Genomic DNA, 11965 nt, shown 5'->3' on the forward strand with positions numbered 1-11965 from the left:
GAAAACACTTCTTTTGTATTTTTTGCTTTCTTTGTTGCTTTATTTATTTTATTTTATTTCTACTTACAACAAAATACTTATTGTTGCTGTTTTTATTTTTTTTCTAGCTTTTTTGTTTAGTTGTCTGCATTATTTTTTTTCTTTTGTTTTTTGCTTTATTTTTTAATTCTTTTTGCTTTTAGGTCAACAAAATTATAAACTTTCTGTTAGTGCCATTAGTTTTAGAAAAATTATAGACTTTTTGTTAGTGCCATTAGTTTTCAAATTTGAATAGTTAAAATTTGAATTCTTTGATATTTGTGTGAATCACAAGTTTGTGATTAACTTTACTAAAAAAATGAACATAGATGCGCCTATAGAGAAAATTCGACCTAAATTCATAATCAATTTCTATGAATTTCAGAGAAATTCACTATGAATTTAGGTCAAATTCCCTGTATAGGGGCATCTATTTTCACTTTGAGAGGAGCTCAACAAGGCAGAGAGGGACGAGCTTATAAACCGGTGTGAGCGCCCCTCGGTTGGCGAGGTGGGACTAAATTCTGAGCGCAACGAGGACCAACCCTTTAGTCCCGATTTGTGGCACAAACTGGTACTAATGATCATGGGCCAGGGGCGAAGCGCATTGGTCCCGGTTCGTGCGTGGAACCGGGACCAAAAGGTCCAGACGAACCGGGACCAATGGCCCACGTGGCTGCCCTCTTGAGAGTGTTCTTGGTGAGAACATTTTTGACAAGGAGCGAACCGGGATTAATGGTATTATGAGGGCCAAACCATAAGACATTAAAGCATTTCAAATGAACTCTGAAAAGTTGGCATAGCAGCATGTACAAAACGGACAATGGTATCATACTCGTCTGTTACAAAGTTGGCATGGTATCATCATAATAGTTGCGGGAGAAAGTCTTCACTTTTTCTTCGCTTGTGTCATTTGCTTATTGCGTCGTAACCATGGATAAACTTCATCGTTTATCAGGATGCTTGGGTCAGTCTTGACTTTGAAGGGAGGAATTTCATGAAACTTTTCATAATCTTCAGACATGTCTGTCTTGCCCTCCACTCCCAGGATGTCCCTTTTTCTGAAAGAACTATGTGGCGCTTTGGCTCATCATATGATGTATTCGCTTCCTTATCTTTTCTTTTTCTCGGTCTGGTAGACATGTCCTTCACATAGATAACCTGTGCCACATCATTGGCTAGGACGAACGGTTCGTCAGTGGACCCAAGATTTTCCAGATCCACTGTTGTCATTCCGTACTGTGGGTCTACCTGTACCCCGCCTCCTGACAGATTGACCCATTTGCACTTAAACAAAGGGACCTTAAAATCATGTCCGTAGTCAAGTTCCTATATGTCCACTATGTAACCATAATATGTGTCCTTTCCCGTCTCGGTTGTTGCATCAAAGCAGACACCGCTGTTTTGGTTGGTGCTCTTTTGATCTTGGTCAATCGTGTAAAATGTATTCCCATTTATCTCGTATCCTTTGTAAATCAATACAGTCAAAGATGGTCCCCTGGACAACAAGTACATCTCATCACAAACAGTGTTGTCACCTCTGAGACGTGTTTCCAACCAACTGCTGAAAGTCCTGATGTGTTCACATGTAATCCAGTCGTCGCACTGCTCCGGGTGTTTGGAGCGCAGAATGTTCTTGTGTTCATCGACATACGGGGTCGCCAAGGTAGAGTTCTGTAGAACTGTGTAGTGTGCTTGAGACCAAGAATATCAGTCCCTGCATATTATTGAGTCCCTTCCAAGTGTGCCTTTTCCAGTCAGTCTTCCCTCATACCGCGATTTAGGGAGACCTATCTTCTTAAGGCCAGGAATGAAGTCAACACAAAACCCGATGACATCCTCTGTTTGATGGCCCATGGAGATGCTTCCTTCTGGCCTAGCGCGGTTATGGACATATTTCTTTAGGACTCCCATGAACCTCTTAAAGGGGAACATATTCTGTAGAAATACGGGCCCCGGAATGACAATCTCGTCGACTAGATGAACTAGGACGTGCGTCATGATATTGAAGAAGAATGGTGGGAACACCAGCTCGAAACTAACAAGACATTGCGCCATATCACTCCTTAGCCTTGGTATGATTTCTGGATCGATCACCTTCTGAGAGATTGCATTGAGGAATGCACATAGCTTCACAATGGTTAATCAGGCGTTTTCTGGTAGAAACCCCCTCAATGCAACCGGAAGCAGTTGCGTCATAATCACGTGGCAGTCATGAGACTTTAGGTTCTGGAACTTTTTCTCTGGCATATTTATTATTCACTTTATATTCGACGAGAAGCCAGTCGGGACCTTCATACTGAGCAGGCATTCAAAGAAGATTTCTTTCTCTTCTTTCGTAAGAGTGTAGCTGGCAGGACCTTCATACTGCTTCGGAGGCATGCCGTCTTTTTCGTGCAAACGTTGCAAGTCCTCCCGTGTCTCAGGTGTATCTTTTTTCTTTCCATACACGCCCAAGAAGCCTAGCAGGTTCACGCAAAGTTTCTTCGTCACGCGCATCACGTCGATTGAAGAGCGGACCTCTAGGTCTTTCCAGTAGGGTAGGTCCCAAAATATAGATTTCTTCTTCCACATGGGTGCGTGTCCCTCAGCGTCATTCGGAACAGCTAGTGCGCCGGGACCCTTTCCAAAGATTACGTGTAAATCATTGACCATAGAAAGAACGTGATCACCGGTACGCATGGCAGGCTTCTTCCGGTGATCTGCCTCGCCTTTGAAATGCTTGCCTTTCTTTCGACATTGATGGTTGGTCGGAAGAAATCTACGATGGTCCAGGTACACATTCTTCCTGCATTTGTCTAGGTATATACTTTCAGTGTCATCTAAACAGTGCGTGCATGCGTGGTATCCTTTGTTTGTCTGTCCTAAAACGTTACTGAGAGCGGGCCAATCATTGATGGTCACGAACAACAACGCCTTTAGGTTAAATTCCTCCTGTCTGTGCTCATCCCACGTACGTACATCGTTTCCATTCCACAGCTGTAAAATTTCTTCAACTAATGGCCTTAGGTACACATCAATGTCATTGCCGGGTTGCTTAGGGCCTTGGATAAGAACTGGCATCATAATGAACTTCCGCTTCATGCACATCCAAGGAGGAAGGTTATACATACATAGAGTCACGGGCCAGGTATTGTGATTGCTGCTCTACTCCCCGAAAGGATTAATGCCATCCGCGCTTAAAGCAAACCATACGTTCCCTGGGTCCTTTGCAAACTCATCCTAGTACTTTCTCTCGATTTTTCTCCACTGCGACCCGTCAGCGGGTGCTCTCAACTTCCCGTCTTTCTTATGGTCCTCACTGTGCCATCGCATCAACTTGGCGTGCTCTCCATTTCTGAACAGACGTTTCAACCGTGGTATTATAGGAGCATACCACATCACCTTCGCAGGAACCCTCTTCCTGGGGGGCTCACCGTAAACATCACCAGGGTCATCTCGTCTGATCTTATACCGCAATGCACCGCATACCGGGTATGCGTTCAGATCCTTGTATGCACCGCGGTAGAGGATGTAGTCATTAGGGCATGTATGTATCTTCTCCACCTCCAATCCTAGAGGACATACGACCTTCTTTGTTGCGTATGTATTGTCGGGCAATTCATTATCCTTTGGAAGCTTCTTCTTCAATATTTTCAGTAGCTTCTCAAATCCTTTGTCAGGCACAACATTCTCTGCCTTCCACTGCAGCAATTCCAGTACGGTACTGAGCTTTGTGTTGCCATCTTCGCAATTAGGGTACAACCCTTTTTTGTGATCCTCTAACATGCGATCGAACTTCAGCTTCTCCTTTTGACTTTTACATTTCGTCCTTGCATTGACAATGACCCGGCGGAGAACATCATCATCGGGCACATCGTCTGGTTCCTCTTGATCTTTAGCAGCTCCACACGTTGCAGCATCATTGGGCACATCGTCTGGTTCCTCTTGATCTTCACCAGCTCCCCCCGTTGCAGCATCACCGTATTCAGGGGGCACATAGTTTTCATCGTACTCTTCTTCTTCGCCGTCTTCCATTATAACCCTTATTTCTCCGTGCCTCGTCCAAACATTATAGTGTGGCATGAAACCCTTGTAAAGCAGGTGGGTGTGAAGGATTTTCCTCTTAGAGTAAGACAACGTATTCCCACATTTAGTGCATGGACAACACATAAAACCATTCTGCTTGTTTGCCTCAGTCGCATCGAGAAACTCATGCACGCCCTTAATGTACTCGGAGGTGTGTCTGTCACCGTACATCCATTGCCGGTTCATCTGCGTGTATTATATATAATTAAGTGTCCAAATTAATAGAAGTTCATCATCACATTAAAACCAAAGTACATACATAGTTCTCATCTAACAACATATAGCTCTCAAGAGCATCTAATTAATTAAACCATACATTGAAACTATGTAAAACATTTCAATGCGAAAACAAATGCGATCATAATCGCAACCAAGGTAACAATTGATCCAACGACATAATGATACCAAGCCTCGGTATGAATGGCATATTTTCTAATCTTTCTAATCTTCAATCGCATTACATCCATCTTGATCTTGTGATCATCGACGACATCCGCAACATGCAACTCCAATATCATCTTCTCCTCCTCAATTTTTTTTATTTTTTCCTTCAAAAATTGTTTTCTTCTTCAACTAATTTTAACCTCTCAACAATAGGGTCGGTTGGAATTTCCGGTTCACATACCTCCTAGATAAATAAAATCCATGTCACGTTGGTCGGCATAATTATCATAAACAATAAATGAACCAATAGTTATAAAGATAATATATACCACATCCGAATCATAGACATGTCACGTTGGTCGGCATAATTATCATAAACAATAAATGAACCAATAGTTATAAAGATAATATATACCACATCCGAATCATAGACAGGACGAGGCCCGACGGGGGCAGATACCAAAACCATCGCACTATATAAGATGCAATAATAAAAGTAAGAAAATAATACAAGTATCTATGTAAACATACAAGTAAGAATATTTTTCCTTTCAGAAAGAAGATAAGAACAAGAGGCTCACCATGGTGGTGTCGGCGATGAGCTCGGCGCGGGTGATCGACGGCGGTGAAGACGGGGACGGGGCGTGACGGACCGCTAAACCTAGAAAAATATTGAGGAAAATGAAACTTGGAGGTAGAGCTTGGAGAGGAGAAAGCTTAAGTAGTGTGGCTCGGGCATTCCATCGAACACCTTGTGTGCATAGGAGGTGAGCTAGAGCACCACCAAGCCCTCTCCCCCTCGGCGGCCAGAAAAAACAGAGCAGTGTGCTCTGCTCTCACGCGAGGGGGTATATATAGGCACCTCATTGGTCCCGGTTGGTGGCTTGAACCGGAACCAAAGGAGCCTTTGGTTCCGGTTCAAGCCACCAACCGGGACCAATGATGGTGGGCCAGGAGCTAGGCCCATTGGTCCCGGTTCGTCCCACCAATTGGGACCAAAGGTCCAGACGAACCGGGACCAATGGCCCACGTGGCCCGGCCGCCCCCCTGGGCTCACGAACCGGGTCCAATGCCCCCATGGGTCCCGGTTCTAGACTGAACCGGGACTAATGGGCTGACCAGGCCTGAATCTTTGCCCCCTTTTCTACTAGTGATGGGATCTAATTTTGAAGATATCGACGCAAGAAATCCAACGGTTAAAATAGTTCGAGATTTGGACGAACGGTTTAAGAGATAAACCATTTTGAATAAACGGATCTATACGAAAGGGAAAACTAGCAGGTTGTGACAAGTGGCACACATGCAGCGCGCCACTTGTCACAACCTGAGAAGGTGGGAGCGGTCTTTGCGATGAGTACTACTTAATTAGTGATTTCAAGTGACGTTACATTTTTCTTAAAAAAAGGAAAGACAAAAAACAGAGGAATAGGAAGAAGTACCGTCGACTAGGAAGGCCCAGTAGAAATCGCCCGGCCCAGTATAAGTCAGTGTGCAGGCCAGCTCGCACGGGTCTGCCTGGCCTGGTTCGCTCGTAAAGCCGTTTCCGTATCATGCGCGTGTTGAGTTTGTAAAAAAAATTGGAATCGTATCCGCGTAAAACCATAGTGATTTGTAGAGTCCACGTATAATCAATTAATCTGTTAGAAGTTGGTTATTCTTCTACAGTAATACTATAAATAATTAATGGGGAGGATGTACGCTGGCAACAGAATAGAACCCAACTCGACCATCACTGTCATGTAGGTACGATTAAATACAATTTTTTACCCCGAACCGAGTAAATTAGATATATTTATACCAAACTTCTATATTTACTTATAACCCTTTTTTAACATACCATAAATGATACTCAGATGATATGTTTTATCTGAGTCGAGTACTTTTCTTGTAAGTTAATTGTGATACTTAATTAGATCATAATGCTGAAATATTAATGTTTGTGTCTTATAATGCAGTTGCAAATCTTCATGAAAAATATGCATCTACTGTGATAAATTTGAACCATGTTTATAAAGAAAATTATATTAGTTTTTCTATCTCCAATAAACTGCATCTTATAGTGTCGATGATCAAATTGTTCCGCAAAGAAAAGATGTTCAAACTGAATCCTCAAATATGTTAGAAAAAATAAGGAAAAACCAAAGAAACGAGATGTTTTTCACAAATGAATTTGTAGTAATCTCATGGACATAGTGTGTATATATAAATATGTGTGTATCCGTAAATATCTTAGTAGAGCATATTGTCTCGGAAATATTCTCATACTGGTTTCTAGCTTATGCTTAGGTATATAGAAATAAAAAATTTGATGCTTTCCAGGGCTTGTCACCAAATACAAAATATGTTGCCTTTATCGTATATTTTTTTTGTTTAAATGAGTCTCAAGTGTTGTAGCGCATTCAACAAATTCGGGAAAAAAATTGCGCAAAAAATATGTTTTCTTTTTTTTTTCATTTGCAGAGGCACGATTTTGCTTCGGCGAGAGGCATGACAATGACTCTCAGGAACGGGAAAAAACTTGTTTTCTGTTTGTTTTTGCATCCGTTGGAGGCATGTTTTTGCTTTCCCGACAGACACGACCATGACTCTCGGAAACACGAAAACACACGTTTCCTATTTTTTTCTTGATCCGCGGGAGGCATGGTTTTTCTTTTGTGAGAGGCACGACCATGACTCTCGAAATGAAAAAAAGTGTTTTCTGTTTTTTTCTTCTCCTAGAGGCACGATATTGCTTCCGCGAGAGTCACAGTTTTTCTTTCGCGAGAGGCACGACCGTGCCTCTCGAAAACGAAAAAAATGTGTTTTTTACTTATTTTTTTCTTTCATGAGAGGCATGGTTTTGTTCCCGCGCGAGAGATGGTTGCTTTCGCGAGAGGCACGACAGTGCCTTCTCGGAAATGGAAAAAAAATGTGTTTTTTTGTTTGATTTTTCCTTTCACGAGAGGCACGTTTTGCTTCCGTGAGAGGCATGGTTGTGATTTCGTGAGAGGCACGATCGTGTCTCTTTGGGAAAGGGAAAAAACCATGCTCCCGGTTCAGTTGTTTCATCCGTTTTTTTTTTCATGAAAAAAAGTTCATCAAAACCTATCAACACGGGATCTAGTTTTGAAGATATCGACGCGAGAAATCCAATGGTGAGAACAGTTCGAAATTTGGACGCACGGTTTAAGAGATAAAACATTTTGAATGAACGAACCTACGAAAAAAGGGATAATACCAGGTTGCGACAAGTGGCACACATGCAGCGCGCCACTTGTCAAAACCTGAGAAGGTAGAAGCGATCTTTGCGAGGAGTACTCCACAATTAGTGATTTCGAATGACTTTACTTTTTTCGTCGAAACAAAAGGAAACACAAAAAACAGAGGAATAGGGAGAAGTAGCGTCGACAAGGAGGGCCGAGTAGAAATCGCCCGGCCCAATAGAAGTCGGTGTGCAGGCTAGCTTGCACAAGTCTGCCTGATCTGGTTCGCTCGTAGAGCCGTTTCCGTATTGTGCGAGTGTTGAGTTTGTAAAGATTTTCGGGATCGTATATCCTTTTTTCCTCCTGTTCCTGGCGGTTGGAACCCTAGCCGCCGCCAGGAAATGCCAATCTTCCAGTGTCGTCCTCCGGCTGCTCATCTCCGCCGGCGACCCCGGTCGTTGGTTGTGACGGGGTTCGCCGGATCCACACGTGTGTATCATTTTTACTCCCTTGCAGTCTATGTTTTCAGGCTTCTCATCGTCTTTGCTTCGGCGGCGACGATGACGGCGCTGAATAAAGATTCTTCGAATCCTTCCCTGACGAGGCCATCGGCCCTATGGTTGGGGATGTATTTTGAAACCAGTCTCTTCAAGCAAGGATAGCGTGGCGATGGCGGCATCCTCGTGGTGGACCTGTGTCCTCGGGCTCCGCCGTTTCGACGGCGTTTGCTCCAGCGTCGGCAGAAGCTTGAGAGGTAGTCCGGGAGCGAATGCAGATCGTGGTCTGCATCGACGACATCTGGAAGACGGAACATGTGTTGTGTTCGTGGTTCATGGACGGCAGGTATGGTTTCGTTCTGCGACGTCTTAGTCGCGTTGGGGTGCCAGATCTAGAGTTCGATGGCCTGTCCGGGATATTGCCCCGGTATGATTCGTTCAACGGTAAGGGCTTTACTTTTGGTGGGCCACCTTGGAGATCCGCAAAGCTGCATATGAGCGATGGAGCCGCGTCGAGTTCGGGGGAGGTGATTCCTCATTCTTTTCTTCGGTGGTTGCTGGTGTGGTGTCGGAGGCAGATGATGAACGTTGGTGTCAAGCTCAGAGATGTTCTGTTATCTTTTCAGTTTTATCGTGACTTGTACTTTAATCTTTATGATATATAAACGAGACACGTATTGCCATGAAAAAAAATCCGGATCGTATTCGAGTAGAACCGTTGTGATATGTAGAGTCCGGGTAGAATATATCAATGTGTTAGAAGTTGATTCTTCTTCTTCTTCTGCAATAGTAATATAAATAATCAAGGGTGAGGACGTACGCTGGCGACACAACGCGACACAACTCGATCGAAACAAGTCCTTGGTAATATAGCCATGGATTTCTTGCCAAAGACAAGCACGATGGCATCGTCGCCGGAGGGGGCAGCGGTGGTGGACGCGTACAAGAAGGCGCTCGCCACGGCGGCCACGGTGAGCGCGTACGCCATGCTGGCGCGCGGCATGGCGCGGGAGCTCCTCCCCGACGAGATGCGCGCCGCGGTGCGCTGGGCCGCTGCGTTCGTGCGCTCCCGCTACAGCGCTCCCGAGAAGCAGCGGCATACGATTGTCATCCGGCGGGTGCTCGGCGGCGTCGGCCTCGGCGGCGGGTACAACGAGAACGACCTGTTCGACGCGGCGCTCACGTACCTGGCTACCAAGATCAACCCGCAGAGCATGAGCCGGCTCTGCCTCGCGCGCACCCGCAACAAGGAGCCCGGCGGGAGCGCCAGCTGGAGCACGCTCCTGAGCATGGAGAACGGGGGCTCCACCACCGACACCTTCCAAGGCGTTGAGTTCCGGTGGACGTCCATCGAGAGCGGCGGCGACGGCGGCAAGAGTAGGGCCCAGGAATCCCTGGAGCTCAGCTTCGACGCGGAGCACACGGAGACGGCGCTCCACAAGTACGTGCCCTTCATCATGTCCAAGGCGGAGGAGCTGCGGCTGCGAGACCGCGCGCTCAAGATCTTCCTGAACGAGAGCTCGAGCTGGAGAGGCATCATCCACCACCACCCGGCCACCTTCGACACGCTCGCCATGGAACCGTCCATGAAGCAGGCCGTGATGGACGACCTCGACCGCTTCCTCAAGCGCAAGGAGTACTACCGGCGGATCGGCAAGGCGTGGAAGCGCGGCTATCTCCTCTACGGCCCGCCCGGGACCGGCAAGTCCAGCCTGGTGGCCGCCATGGCCAACTACCTCCGGTTCAACCTCTACGACCTTGACTTCTCCGGGGTCTACGACAACTCGTGCCTGCAGAGGCTGCTCATGGACATGCCCAACAAGTCCATCCTCGTCATCGAGGACATTGACTGCAGCTTCGACACCATGTCCAGGGAAAAAGACGGCAAGCTACGCCAGGCGACCGACACCGACACCGACACAGACGAGGACGGCGACGACTACGACGACGTCGGAGCAAGAGGATACTTCCGGGGCCGTGAGCGCAACAAGATGACACTCTCGGGCCTGCTCAACGTCATCGACGGCCTGTGGTCAACGACCGGCGAGGAGCGCGTCATCGTCTTCACCACCAACTACAAGGACCGCCTCGACCGGGCGCTGCTACGGCCGGGCCGCATGGACATGCACGTCTACATGGGACACTGTGGCTGGGAGGCCTTCAAGACGCTGGCACGGAACTACCACCTTGTCGACGACCACGCTCTCTTCCCGGAGATTAAAGAACTGCTTGCGGCGGTGGAGGTTACGCCGGCAGAGGTGTCCGAGATGCTGCTGCGGAGTGAGGACGTCGACGTTGCGCTGCGTGTGCTTATGGAGTTCCTCAAAGTAAGGAGAAGCAAAACAAACGACAAGCAGCAGAACGACGGCATAACTAACTAGATAGCAGAGACGGCTAGTTGTCTCTGTGTGTTGCAACCGGTCATACATACTGTAACAATTTTAGCGGTTCAATATCCATCGTGTCCGGCATCCCACCATATATATTTGTAGATTTTGGTGAGTTTTGATTTTAGGCTAGATAGGTGGGTCATCGCCTCAAATCGACGGGCACTATAGCTTAGCCACTTCCTAAAACACGCCGACAGATAAGATCCTCGATTGGCACAAGAAAAGTGTCGCCCGGCTCCTTGGCCCTCCTCCTCCGGCGGTGCTGCCGTCGTGAGCGAGCATGGGGAAGGTAGCCAGGTCTCTCCTCCGTCAAGTAGGTGTAAGATTAGGTTTAGGACTGAGTCTAGGTTTGCCTCTATGGCGTTTGACGTGATGTCGAGTTGGAGCTTCGTCCAGGCGTCCTCGAGCAGCGCCTGGCGGCTGGTTCTCTCCCGAGGTGAGCTTCCATGGTGGAAGTCGACAGCGGGTGGTAGATCTGGTGATAGCTTCCTTAATAAGCTCGAATCTTTCCTTGATCTGGAGGATCTCCGTCGCCTTGTTCCATTTGTTCGTCGCTGTCGTGGAGATGGGGACAGAAAGTGGAAGAGGTGGAGCGCAAGTTTGTTTCGATTGGGTTTGTGCATATTCTCATCGGTGCTTGGAGTGGAGCTACGGCGCCCACTGGAGCTGCCGGTCTCCGACGCCTCCCAGGTGACCTTTCTGGCCGAAGGGCGGCCTGGTGAAGCCATGCTGGCTTCGTTTCTTCCTCCTGGCTTGATGCCATTTGAGAGGCAGCTGTTCAACTTCAACATGGAGTCCTCTTCTTCCATCTTTGTCCAGAGATGGAGTAATGGCGGTCCGGTGATCCCAAGTGGCCACGTCCCCGGTGATGGCCGGACTGGATCTACGCTGGAGTTGAGTATTGGACCCGATTGTAATCTTAATCATCAGGATGGGGTCCTCCTTGTTAGTTTCAGGGACTATGATGTAATTTCCTTTTCTTTTGAGTCCTGGTATGAGCTCTGTACTGCAGCCGCTGATAGTTAATGGATGCTCTGGGTCCTTCCGGACCCTTTCTCTGTTCAAAAAAAAAAGATTTGATTTGGATATGAATAGAGGAAGACAGGAAAAGTTTTGATTATTTGTTGAGCTTTTGATAAAAAAATATTTAATTTGATTGACTTCATGCATGACATGATTGTGGATGGAGGGACGAAACCAAACCAAATGATCAATGAACTCTCCTTTAATAGTAATAAACAAAATTATGTCTATAATATGTTTATATCTTGGGGTAATCGAGTTGGTTTTTTTTGCAAAAAAACTCCCAATCTATTCAGCTTCAATGGCAATACAACGAACACCAAAAATAATAAAAATTACATCCAGGTCCGTAGACCACCTAGCGACGACTACAAGCACTGAAGCGAGCCGAAGGCGTGCCGCT

At 46.6% G+C, this 11965-nt stretch overlaps 1 protein-coding gene across 1 annotated transcript; it reads left to right on the forward strand.

Annotated features, from left to right (window-relative positions):
- Positions 1-8884: 8884 nt before the first annotated feature.
- LOC123087485 (AAA-ATPase At3g50940) lies at positions 8885-10640 on the forward strand. Its single transcript, XM_044509500.1, has one exon. It carries the CDS (start codon positions 9025-9027, stop codon positions 10528-10530), a length of 1506 nt encoding a protein of 501 aa, XP_044365435.1. The 5' UTR covers positions 8885-9024; the 3' UTR covers positions 10531-10640.
- The last annotated feature ends 1325 nt before the right edge of the window (positions 10641-11965 follow it).

Source organism: Triticum aestivum, chromosome 4A (genome assembly GCF_018294505.1).
Source record: "Triticum aestivum cultivar Chinese Spring chromosome 4A, IWGSC CS RefSeq v2.1, whole genome shotgun sequence".
NCBI classification, from domain to species: Eukaryota; Viridiplantae; Streptophyta; class Magnoliopsida; order Poales; family Poaceae; genus Triticum; species Triticum aestivum.

What these genes read in the sequence shown, in the direction of transcription:
- LOC123087485 (XM_044509500.1), top strand. Translation starts at nt 9,025, where the DNA reads ATGGATTTCTTGCCAAAGACAAGCACGATGGCATCGTCGCCGGAGGGG.